At 47.6% G+C, this 12,806-nt stretch overlaps 1 protein-coding gene across 7 annotated transcripts in view; it reads right to left on the bottom strand.

The window, feature by feature from the left end:
- Nucleotides 1-4,638: 4,638 nt before the first annotated feature.
- The window catches only part of IGF2BP2 (insulin like growth factor 2 mRNA binding protein 2), a 161,185-nt gene continuing 153,017 nt past the window's right edge, over nt 4,639-12,806 (bottom strand). For 3 of the 7 annotated variants that reach the window (XM_064584046.1, XM_064584036.1, XM_045903203.2), the window contains 2 exons: nt 11,418-11,531; nt 8,211-9,062 (listed from right to left, as the gene is read on the bottom strand). In XM_064584046.1, the coding sequence (XP_064440116.1) occupies nt 8,928-9,062; nt 11,418-11,531 (249 nt within the window). In that variant the 3' untranslated portion in view covers nt 8,211-8,927. Of the gene's footprint in view, nt 6,297-8,210; nt 10,082-11,417; nt 11,532-12,806 lie in introns of those variants that run through there. The other 4 variants (XM_064584038.1, XM_045903204.2, XM_045903206.2 and 1 more) reach the window with 2 other exon arrangements.

Here is a 12,806-nt window from a genome sequence, read left to right as displayed (position 1 = left end):
TTATTTATTTATTATTTGAGAGAGAGAGGGTGAGAGACAGAGAGCACGAGAGGGGAGAGGATCAGAGGGAGAAGCAGACTCCCCGCCGAGCAGGGAGCCCGATGTGGGACTCGATACCAGGATTCCAGGATCATGACCTGAGCTGAAGGCAGTCGCTTAACCAACTGAGCCACCCAGGCGCCCCTGGATAAGATCATTCTGAGACATTTACTGTCTCATTTTAGTGGACAATTTTATCTTTTTTTTCAACTACTTTACAAAAAACTTATGAGAATCCTAAGACCTACACAGTCATCACCCTCTTTCAGGAGTTACTATAATGTGGCTAATCTGGATGCACTTTTTCATAGGGGAGGGGAGAGTCTGGAGTATTTTAAAGCAAACACATCATTCTACCTAAATATTTAAGAATGTCTCCCTAATATACTTAAAAAAACCCTCTATCATTTTCACCTTTAATAGAATAAGGATTGCTAATATCATCTAATATTCAGTTCATATTAAAATTTTCCTGGTCATTTAACGAATGTTTTATTCTTCTAATCAGGATATATAGTGGGCTGAATGAATGGTGGCCCCCAAAATGATAGGTCCACATCCTAATCCTTGGAACCTGTGAATATTACCTTCTGTGACAAAAGATTAACTTAAAATCAATTCTCAGTTGAATTCTCAATTCTCTTAAAATCAAGTCTCAATTAACTTGAGAAAAGGAATTTATCTTGGATTATCTGGGTGCGCTCAAATGCAATCACAGGCCTTATAAGAGAGACTGAGTTTTGAGATAAGAGGAGTAGGTGTTAAAAATGGGCCTAGGCAATGTTCATATTTTATACTCATTTTTGTGTGGAAAAAAAAATCTGTTTATACATCTCTAAAACAAAGTCTGGAAAAAGATACCAAGTGTTAATAATGGTGGTCTGGATGGGCTACTTTATAAACTCGTTTTTGGGGGTGCCCGAGTCATTAAGCATCTTGCCTTCAGCTCACGTCATGGTCCCGGGGTCCTGGGATCGAGCCCCGCGTTGGGCTCCCTGCTCAGCAGGAGGCCTGCTTCTCCCTCTCCCACTCCCCCTGCTTTAAAACAAAACAAAACAAAAAAGAGGAGGTAAGACTATGGAAACAGAGTTTGAGGTGACGGCTACCCACAAGCCATGGAAGCCTGGAGCCACAAAAGCTGGAAGAGCCTCCGGGGAACAAGGCCCTGCTGACACCTGGCTTTTGCACTTCTGGCTCTAGAGCTGTGAGACTACGTATCCGTTTTAATCTATCGAGTTTGTGCTAGGTAGGTACAGTGGTCTCTGAAGTCTAATACAGGTTCCAAATCCGAAATCTTATTTGACACGTGCATTGCCTTTGATGATTACAGAGCTCTGGAGACTCGTACGCCAACAGCAGTCTCCCTCCTTATACTATTATTTATTTGAGAAACTGCATTTTCCTGTGGAACGTCCTACATTCCAGATCTGGCTTATAGCTCCTTGCTAGGGCTTAACTATTTCCGCCAGCCCTTGTATTTCATATAAACTGGTTAAGTTTAATCTAGCGGCTGGACTGGATCCAGGTTGAAGTAGGTAAGGACACTTCCTTGGTGTCCCTATTGTATTGCATCTGGTTGTCCTACTTAGTGGCACTAAGAGTGATCAGTGGTTCAGGCTGTAAAGCTTCCTGTCCATCTTCTTGGTTTTAAATTTGATGACCCATTATTTCATTAAGAGGTACAAAATGGTGCTTTTCTAATTCTGTCATTGCTTCTGTGTTCACTGAATTCTTGAATTCTTCTATAAAAGAAACTTAATATTTGGTTACCGTGAAATGCACTTCATACAGGAAAGAATATATGATGTTTTGACTCATTAATAATCTGTTTGATGTTCAAATTGACCTATTTCTGGCCTCAGTGTTCTTTTGACAGAATCCCACAAGTCTGTGATAGCTTTCTTGCTTAACAGGTATGATAAAGGCTCATCTTACACATCTCCTGCTCCAGACCTGAAACTGGCCATTTATTGAAGGATTTCTTTTAGTGAGAAATTGTAGAGACCAGAATGTGGGCACTGTTAATGCTGATTACCACTGGGTTAGTGGTGCTTCTAGGCCTTTACAATAGACAGACTAGAAAATACTTTTTCTTCAAAGGGAAAAAATGTTCTACTGATTTCCAATTCCAATGTAAGTCTAAGGATTTTCTTTCTTCCTTTCCTTCCTTCCTTCCTTTCTTAGATTTTATTTATTTATTTGACAAAGAGCAAGCACAAGTAGGGGGAACGGCAGAGGCAGAGGGAGAAGCAGGCTCCCCGAGGAGCAGGGAGCCCGATGTGGGGCTCGATCCCAGCACCCTGGGATCATGACCTGAGCCAAAGGCAGACGCTTAATGACTAAGCCACCCAGGCGCCCCTAGTCTAAGGATTTTGATTTTATATTGTAATCTTGAAAACCTTGGTTGCTAACAACATCAACATAATTAGTTTTACCCCACAGTATACTTATAATAATTTCAAAATATCAATACCAGCATAACAACAAGGTTACTGAATACAGTTTAAGATTTCTTTGCAATTCTTTTTATTTATTTATTTATTTTTATTTTTTTATTTTTTAAAGATTTTATTTATTTGACAGAGAGAGAGATAGCGAGAGCAGGAACACAAGCAGGGGGAGTGGGAGAGCGAGAAGCAGGCTTCCTACCGAGCAGGGAGCCCGATGCGGGACTCGATCCCAGGACCCTGGGATCATGACCTGAGCCAAAGGCAGATGCTTAATGACTGAGCCACCCAGGCGCCCTCTTTTTATTTTTAGACCATATCCCACTGGAGATTCACAGTGAAAATACTCTCTTAAAATCATTTAATTTTTTTTCCGAGTAATTATGCCATCAACTTGATACACAGTTGGATTCATTTGTTCTTGGTGTTTGGGGATTTGCTTTTTGCTTTGTTTTTTTATCTTTTAAAGATTTTATTTATTTTTGAGAGAGAGCACACGGCAGGCAGAGGGAGAGGGAGAAGCAGGCTTCCCGCTGAGCAGGGAGCCCTATGCGGGGGCTTGATCCCATCCTGGGATCATGACCTGAGGCGAAGGCAGACGCTTAACCAACTGGGCCACCCAGGTGCCCCTGCTTTGTTTTTTAATTATGTAAAACATAAACATTAGTCCAAGAGCAAAACGATGCAACAAGATACATTGTTTCCTTGCCTCACCCTGTTCTTTCCCTGAAGTCTTAAATTTCAATTCTTTATTAGCTTTTAATCTTCCTTTTTTTGAAAATATAGCTAGATATAAGTATTCATATTTCTTTCCTTTTTTACATTAGTAAAGATATGATGTTAACAGTTGTGCCTCATTGTTTAAAAGACTCAGTTTAGGGCACCTGGGTGGCTCAGTCGTTAAGCGTCTGCCTTCGGCTCAGGTCATGATCTCAGGGTCTTGGGATCAAGCCCCACATCGGGCTCTCTGCTCCGCGGGAAGCCTGCTTCTCCCTCTCCCACTCCCCCGCTTGTGTTCCCTCTCTTGCTGTGGGTCTCTGTCAAATAAATAAAATCTTTAAAAAAAATAAAAGACTCAGTTTATTCTAGGGGTGCCTGGGTGGCTCAGTCGATTGAGCGTTTGATTTCAGCTCAGGTCATGATCTCGGGGTCCTGGGATTGAGCCCCATGTTGAGCTCCCCGCTCAGCGGGGAGTCTGCTGGTCCCTTTCTCTCCTCTCCCCCTGCTTGTGCTCTCTCTCTCACAAATAAATGAAAACCTCAATTTATTCTAGATAAGTTACCCCTCATTCCTTCAGTTCTTTTTATAGCCTTGTAATAATCCACTGTTTCAGGTGCTGTGCTTCATTACCAGTCCCCTCACGATGGATGTTTAGGCTGTCGATCTTCTGTTACAAATAATGCTTCAATGCATGTGCCTTTTGCATGTCACTTCGTTTTTGCTAACATATCTTTGGCGTAGATTCCTAGAAATGGAATTGCTGGGTCAAATATGTAGCATATGTAATTTGCCAAATTTCCCTCCTCGGAGGTAGCATCATTGTGTGTCAGCTCACAGTCTTACCTGCAAAGCCTAAAATATTTACTGTCTGTTTACAGAAGAGGGTGTCAACCCCCTCATTGCAATCCTTAAGGTCTGGCCAGCACAGAGTCCTTGGGGGAGGTAGCATAGGCAGTTTTCAATGGGCCTGGGTAGGAGTGGCCCCAAGCTCATGCTCAGTCACGTGTCCACATGGTTCTGCAAAGGAAGGGAGACCAGCACACAGTGGGGTTGGGGGCCTGGGAAGAGGAGACCGTGGATTTTTGTTTTTCAGCTAGCACTCTGGCACAGTGATCAGTTTTGTCCCAATTATGACACTTGTGGTCCCCCCCTCCTTTTCCCATATACATTTCACACATTTTTGGTCTTTGTTAACATGTGTTTTGGGATTTTTATCGTTACCATGTTTTGCTTCCTCTTCAAGGGTAATCTTGATATTTAAATTCAGTTTTAAATTTAGTTACAGATTTAGAACAATTTAAACATTTCTAGTTTAATTGGTTTCAATGCTTACTTTGTCTTTTTTAAACATGAGTTTTATTTGGCTTTAGTTTTTAGTTGGAAACATTTTCACATACTTATTTTCAAAGACATAGGAATTCTCTTATCTGAATCCCTGCAAATAGAATCTTCCTGAAGTTTTCACACCTGAAAGATAACTGGACTGGGTATTGAAATTCTCAAGTCATGGCCCTTTTTCTTCTTAAAATGCCTTCTGGCACTCCGTAGTGGAGCAGAGATATCTGAAACTAGCTTGATTTTTTTGCTTGTTATTCTGTTTTGGTCCGTATCCTATTAGACCTTTAGTTCTATCCAAAAAAATATGACAAAATCTATCTAGGTCTGAATCTCTATTTTTGGTTGCATTAAGATACTGGTTTGTTGCCATACCAAAGGGCATAAAATAAGTTTCTTTACAAAGGTAGTTTTCTCTCTCAGGTACCAGTTTGAGCCTGAGCAGTCTGATGTTGCCCTGTCCTCCACAGTGTCAGGAGCTTTCCTTAACACTTGGCTTCCATGTTGCTTTTTAAGATGGCCGTTGCAGCTCCATCACTGCCCTCCCCTCCACACCAGCATTCCATCCAGTGGGAAGGGGCCAAGTGGTGGGTAATCCCGGAGATGGCAAGTATGCATGTTTCTTTCTTTCAAAAAAGTGGTTCTTTGCCAGGCATTGATGTTTTCCCATTCCAGTTCGGTATCGCTTATTGTCAGTTTCCCTTGCTTTTTGGGTGCTTAGTTGTTTTGTCTATTTTTGATGCTCATTAAATATCTTTTTGATATTTAATGAGAAACCATAAGAAGGAACACTGAAGGCTGCTAAGGAGAAGCCGTTTTTGACTTGGAGGGACTTTGTTGTAATTAAACCTTTATTTTACAGATAAGGAGACAGGTCTCTAAGAGACCGGTCTCCAAGGTTATACTGCTCGAGTACAGATGATCAGGGAGAACATTTCTGGGCCTGGGCTTTCTCTTATGTTCCTGATGAGGAAGTGAGACCCCAGTATATGGTACCAGAGTCCTAGTCCCTGCCTTCAGGCCTGCCCTGGGGTGATGCATATGGGGAAAGTCTTAAATTTCAATTTATCGGCACCTTAAGGGGAACGTAGAGAGGAAATAAATAAAAGGCAGCAGCAATAATTTCCTGTAAACACCAAGGGAATTTGCTAGCAGTGTTATTAGACATCTGTGGTAGCAGGCCAAAGAAACCTCCAGTAGGCTCTAAGAGGTCTGGATGCATGTACAATTTAGGCTAGTCTCTAAATTACACAGGGTGGGCTTCCTTCGTAATCGTTAGCCGGGCCGCCTCTGTTGCCCGCATCCTTCCCCAGGGACGTAGGAATAAGACAAGGCCAAATGCTTTTCATACTCTTCATGTCCTCACCCCACTCCTGTCTGCTCGCTAGCCGTTCACATCCTAATGGGTGCCCAGTCACTCCTTTAGAAATCGGTGTTTCCTCCCTCCCCTCACCCCTTGCCCTGTCAAGATCACCTTCTTTCTGGCCTGGGCTAATCCCTTCGATTCCTTGTTGACTCTCCACCCAACTTTTTTTGGTTCCCCTTTTTTTCATGTTTTCAAGTTCTCCCTCTATGCTGGAACCCTCTTTGCTAATTTGCAATCAACCTGTCATCCTTTTCTAGAGCTCCATGTTGGATGGAACAGTAACATCTAGAAACCTAGTTAGAGGGCAGAAATGTTTGGGGCTACTCACCAAGTCTAGGGAGAGGTCACTGTCTTCAAAAGCACTATGGGTCACGGGTTTTCAAGGGGCTCTGTCCAAAGGAACAGGGAGGGGCTTTATGAGTGCAGGCTCATGAACAAAAGCTTTGTTGTTGTTGACCTAAGCCCCCATTTAACAACTGTCCTTTATTTTGCATAAAATCCTGTAATTAGGATTTTCTGGGATGTCAGGATGTCCTCTCAAGACAGGAAGTCGGGGATTCATAGGAGAAATGGATACAAAGTTGGAGTAGTGTGAGCTCACGCAGATGCGGCGAGCACTTCGAGTCCAGCGCATGCATGTGAAGCTGTTCTGGTTGACAGTAAGACGGGGCAGGATTTCATCCAGCATCTGGGTTCTCAGAAAGTGGGCTGTGGGGAGAACATCCTTGCTTAGGAACCAGCCGTCTCCTTCCTGTCTTCTGCCTCTCCGTGTGGCCTCCCCTTCATTTCTGCAACCCTACGACAACTTCTAGGTGCTCCGTACCAGGGCAGGCCCGGCATCATCTTAGCACGTCCTTCCCTTGCTCTCACATGTTCGGAGACAATGACTTTGGAAATGGGCAGTTTAGGACCTGGAATGAAACCTCAGATTGTGCCAGCAGGAACGAAGGCCAAGGAATCAAACGGGAGCAGCAGAGCTAAGAGCGCATTTTTGGAGGGTCCTGTGTCTTGTCGCTCTCACGGTGAGGTGATCGCTCTTGTCCTGACAGACCCGGTCCCAAGCCCTCGGGCCTACATTTAAAGCCCCGCCTTTAAAGGTGTGCTGTTTCTGTCCACCTGACAGGGACACCTCAGCCCGGGGCACAGCTTTCAGAAATAAGCGTGGCTGCCGGGAACCCTGCGGCTTCTCTCGGATGGTCAGCCTGGGGTTTGCTTCTCCCTGAGAGGGCAGCGGGTTTGAGGCCTAAAGGGAAGAGGAGGGAGGGCAGAGCCAGAGGTCCCAGGACTTGTAACGGCCACAGGAGCGGGGAGTCTGTCCCTGCCCGGAGTCCTGCCAACCGCAGCAGGGAAAGGAACAGCTCGCATCTACACGCAGAGACTTCAAAGTACAAAGAGCATCTCAGAAGTTGGACTTCGGAGAAAATCACGAATGGGGATGGGACATGGGTGAGGAACAAATTTTAAGTGATCGAGGAGCCCTCAGAGTTTGTTAGGGGAATGTGGCTACTCTGCAACCCCATCAGTTCCCCCCCATCTGTCCTTGCTGTGCTATGAACGGTCACCCCCCAAAGCCTGACTGGCCACCACTGGCAGTCCAGTATCCCCTCTCTATTCCTAAGATTGCTTGGACTTGGAGCATGTGTCTCTAGCCTACACAGAACAGACCCATTCCGGTCTGACCTTTAGCACACACCTGCGGGAGGGTCAAGTTCAACACCCCGCCCCCGCCCGCCCCGGCCTTCTGTCCAAGGCTGACCCTGCCCTTCTCGGACCTCCTGGAACACTTACAATGGGGCTTCTGGGGAGGGATGAGCACCTCTTCCCTGGAACTGTCAGGCGTATTATCCTCTCCCAGTCCCCCACATAAACATCAACTCGTTCCTGGCCAGGCTTACGGTTCCCTAAGGAGAGGGGCTAGTCTTACCTACCTTGACGTGCAGGCAGTCCATCCCTCCAGTTCCATGGCTGTCAAACTCCGCCACACTCAAGAATCACCCAGAGGGCTTGCCCAAGCCGACTGTGGGGCCCCTCAGGGCTTCTGATTCAAGGTGGGCCCCAAGAATCTGCATTTGCAACACGTTCCCAGGTGATACAGGTGCTGCCCGGTGGGGCCCACACTTGGAGTACCCTTGGCCTAGCTTAGCTTCTCCCAGAAAGCCGCCTGCAGAAGCCTTGCCTCCTCAGGGCGGCTGCCCAGGCCTAACTCTCTGCTGCCCATTCTCCCTCAGTCCCCCAGAGCTGGAACTCTCTTGACACTTTGGGATGGGCGATGCTTAGTAAAATAAGAGACCAAGACACCAGGATCTTGTTAGCTGGATATATTTCATTTTTTTTTGTTTGTTTTTGTTTTTGTCACAGAACACTGTTTGCAGTAGAGGAAACTGGCATTGCAGTCTGGTGGTAAATGGCTTGTTCACATAAACCAGTACATGTTCATCCTTTAGCGCAAAAAGCCCTAATGGCGCGTACCCTATTGAGATTCAGGACATCTCCAATATTTGCTCTCTCTGTTTTTCTTTGTCATCTTTTTTTTTTTTTAAATAAACATTTTCAAGGTTTGTCCAAAAGAAGGCCATACAGGTTCTTGGCTAGCGGAAGACAATTCAGAATAGCTGTTGCACACTTGGACTGTCACCTTCTCCAGGCTGGCAGTTGATATTCTTTTTCCAACTCATTTTTATTAAAAAAATAAAAAAATGCTCCAACTATCAGTTTTACAAAATCTCTAAGGGAAACACAAGAGCAAGGTGCTGAGGTAAAAAACACCTGAGGTAGCTTTTTTTGTGTGTTTTTCTCGTTTAAAAAAATCTGTAAATTTAACGCCCTGGGCCAACGACCTCGTGTAAATTGCTATTTTCCTCCACATTTTTTTTTTTTTTTAAAAAGAAAGAAATCATTTCGCTGAATATGGATGGCTTATACACCAAAATGTGAAAAGACAAAATACATTCTTTCTTTGTGGAATTTTTCTTTGTTTGGTTGGTTGGTTTGATGGGTTCCTGTTTTCTTCTTCCAAAATGCTAGGACAAGTACCATTGACTCTTGTTCTTTTGAGTAACCAAGTGTAAGTTGAGGCTGGTTTGTGTGTTTCGCTTTTGTTCCTTTTGTGTGATGTGATACTCAGAGCACTGCTTTGCCTGGGGGGTGCGTAGATACTGGGAATTGAGACAGAGGGATGAGGGAATTAAAAAGAATGGGGATGGAGAAGGAGGGGAGGGAGAGAAGGTAGGGGAGAGATAAACAGAGAGAGACAGAGAATTATATAGCAGTATGCAAAAAACCAGTTTAAAACCTGTGAAGCAAAGAGAAATGGGTGTGTGAGCTAGACAGGGATGAAGAGAGACAGAGTTTCCTCTTCAGAGAGACGGTATCCCTTCTGTTGACATACACAGGTGATCCAGAACTGCTGTGAGTGTCCTTTCGAGATTTCCCTCGGGTGAATTTTGTGTGGGTGGTCTCGAAGCTCCTTTACTAAACCATTAGACCTCCCAAAGAACGACTTTATTCTTTAAAGTCAAGAAAAGCCTGCTTTCTCTTTAAAAAGAAAAAAAAAATTAATAATTGATTAAAACTTGGAGTTAGTTGAGTTATTTGATATATTATTTCTAAAATATATTAACGCTGCAGGCACCCTGTGTAACCCACAGGCCACATATCTTAACATCTTTTCCCTTCTAATATGTACACACATGTACAGAGACAATTTCCACAAAAAGAAATGGGTGTGAATTTTGCTTTGCTTTGAACATGTTCACCTATGTTAGTTCAACTAAAAGGGATAGCGTGGTGGGAGTTAAGGAGAGATCCGAGTGGATGGTGCAGTGGATGGCTGGGAAGCCTGCAGAGGCCCTGGGGGAGGCAGGAGGCCGGGCAGGGCCCCCGGGCTGACCTCCTCCCCACCTCCCTCCTGGCCCCTGGGATTCTCAGGGCCTCTGCAGAGTCCCCGGCGCCTCCGCAGACTTCTCATTCCTCAGGATGGTCTTTGGTTTGCTCCCGAGCTGGCTGGCTGTGTTTGGTCTCATTCTGTCAGGTGTTGGAAGGGCTACATTCATCCGTTGTTTTGCTGGTGCCTGTGGGAGCCTCACTTGCCGCGCTGTGAGGCGACTCCCTGAGGGTATTTCTGCTCCTGCTGCTTCACCTGTTGTACAATTTCCCTGATCTTGCGCTGTGCAGTCTGCAGCAAGGGAGAGGAGGGGACAGGGGAGAAAAAGGAACCCGGTTCTGAGGACAAGCAGTGGGGGTGGGAGGCTGGGGCTGGGACTTGGGGAAAGGAAGTGGGATGCTCAGAAAAGTGTCATCTACCTGCTGAGGCCCTCACTCTGGGGGCTGGGGGCGGGGGGGGGTGTGTGTACTTTCCTGCCTAAAGTTCAGGGTTCCCCCAGCCCTTCCCTAAGGCCGCTGGGTGCAGCAGGATAAGGAGGTGGGACCCCAGAAGCTTCCAGGTACTTGTTAAGAGAGGCCAGGAAGCAGAGGCAGGGAACCCGTGCAGAGGGGGCCTCGTGGAGGTCAGACAGCACTCCCCCTCCCACTCCACACACTGTGGCTTTCAGGGCTGCCCCACCCGCCTTTCTGGAGCCCCTGGGAAGAACATGAGTGCGATGCCAGGAAAGACGAACAGGAAATGCGATGGGGAGGAAGTGAGGGACTGGCCCAGACCCTCTAGCCTGTGCGACTAGAGAACACACGTGAGCCCAAGCCCGCTCCCCCCACTGGTGGTACAGTACAGCTGGCAGGGACTGCACCCCTGTAGGCAGGCAGGGCACTGGCAGAGCTGGGACGCAGGAGCTCTGCCTGCAGGGAGGGGCGAGGCACCGCTCCGGCAGAGCAGGCCGACCGCTCAGACAAAGCTTCCCTGTACGCTTAGCCGGCCCTCCTGGTTTGGGGCAAGGACCGGGACTGCTCTGTCCCCAAACCCAACACACGAAGAGCATCGAAAAGAATCAGGCCGCATGATGCGGAGTCACTGGTCCTTCCAAATTAAAGATAGGAGGTCCTGGGCCCTGACGGGGAAGTCATGGTGAGGTGGAGAAGGACGGCAGAGAAACGGAGGTCTCCTGCAATGAGCAGTTTCTCCCGCAATGAGCAGGTTCAACCCTTCACAGTGAGATTCTCAGAGCCTGACCGGGGGGACCCCGAGGGCGGGTCCTTGCCTGGTATGTGGTTCCCAGCAGGGAAAGGCTGTGACCGAGGCGTGCGTAGGTGGCAAAGAAAGGGGGGACCTTATGCTCTAGCATTGCAGGGGGCTGGAGATGTGCTTGGCTTGACTTCAAAGTGCTAGGTTCTTCCTTGAGCTCCTCTAGCACGCCTGGGGAGAGCTGTGAGGAGATGGTGTGGAGCAATTTCCCCTGCCCTGCAGGCAGTCCCTGAAGAGCCAGGGGGAGGTTCCATCTGTGTGTGGGGGTTCGGGGGTGGGGCGTGTGTAGGGCCCGTGGCCACCGGACAGGCCACCAGTAGCTTAGAGAAATGAAAACTGGCTGGCCAGAGAGACCAGACCCTCACAGCACAGATACCTGGCTAGCAAAGAAATGCCCGATAATTCTGACGATCACTTCCTCATTTTCATCTGGTGTTTGGTCACGAGGCACGATGACTTCTGCACTGGTTAAGTTCTGCAGTTCATTCACCTGGGCAGGGAGAAAGTGGGTTCAGGAGGAAGTGGGAGAGGGGAGTGCTGGAGGGCAAGGTGGCTGGAGGCTCTTCTTCTTTCCTTTAGCCTAGGACGCGTCCGGGGGCTTCCCAGCCTCTGGTCGCACGGGGCCATGTTTGAGCCCTGGAGACTCACGGGGTGGCTCAAGGAGGGTCCGGTCCCCAACTCCCTGGAGCTCCTTCTGGGGCTGAATTCTTACTCTGGAATTCCCTTCAATGCGGTTCCTGCCCATGCTCGCAGTGACCCATGCTCTCCCGTCATTCAGGAAGGCAGATCCCTCCTGGGTGCCAGCCGTGAGCCAACACCACCTCTCAGTCTCTCAGACTCACCAAAGCAAACTTTCCTTCCTAATCAGGCATTGCTCTGGGCCCCGCCCTTCATGTTCATCCCTGCCTCCAAGTCTTCCCTCCCCTCCTTCTACCTTCGGATCCTTACCTTTTCTCCCTGCCGTTCCAGTTCCATACCAGCCCCCCTCTGGGAAGCCTCCAGCCAGTGCTGCTCCCCCCTCACCTGCGGCCCACTTCCTACTCTCCCCAGCCTCAACAAGCCTACACTACGCAGGGGCTCAGCCTAGGCCCTGGCCTCCGGGGTGCTAAACACACGGGTGGGGGCGCCAAGTGCTCAGCGGACAGCTGACAGCTCGGGGTGGGGGGGGGGGTGGTGGTGCACAGAATTCAGTGACTGGTTCCCAAATGACCAAACAGGGGATCCAAGGGCTCAGGATGAGACTCCCCCGTGGGCCATTAGCGCTCCTGCCTACTGCCTTTTGGCTTGTCTAGAGCGGTGTGTGTGCCCTCGGGTGCTGATCACATTCCTGGATATGGAGAATAATCTGCAAGCCATTGACTTTATTCTTTTGTATGAAGGTGACTCATTATATGCAGAACTTGGCTTTGAGTGCTTAGTAAGAGTTTCTGTGTAGAGAAAACAGCAGGTACGTGCACGCACGCGCGCGCGCACACGACTCCAGAGAACTTCTCAGGGGTCATATCCCCGCCACGGGGGGAAGTCGTGTTCTAGAACACACCTGCGTCTGACGGACTATCTGCTCATTCCTACAAGCTTCACAGTTAATTCTCTGGCACTTTTCAAATTCCTTTGTGTTGCTGCCCCCTTCAGGTTGAAGACCTTGATTATTATTTTTTTTTTTAAGTATTTCCTTCTCACCTACCACCCGATGGCTAAACTAGCTCCCCTGTAACATATGGGCAGGTTTGGGAAATAGCCAGAAGACAGAATCTGCAGGAGGGAG

This window comes from Mirounga angustirostris, unplaced genomic scaffold (genome assembly GCF_029215605.1).
Source record: "Mirounga angustirostris isolate CCGP_5_RB_7025 unplaced genomic scaffold, mMirAng1.0.hap1 SCAF_1, whole genome shotgun sequence".
Taxonomy (NCBI): domain Eukaryota; kingdom Metazoa; phylum Chordata; class Mammalia; order Carnivora; family Phocidae; genus Mirounga; species Mirounga angustirostris.
The sequence above is the reverse complement of the archived record's forward strand: the minus strand, read 5'-3'. Positions and strand labels throughout refer to the sequence as shown.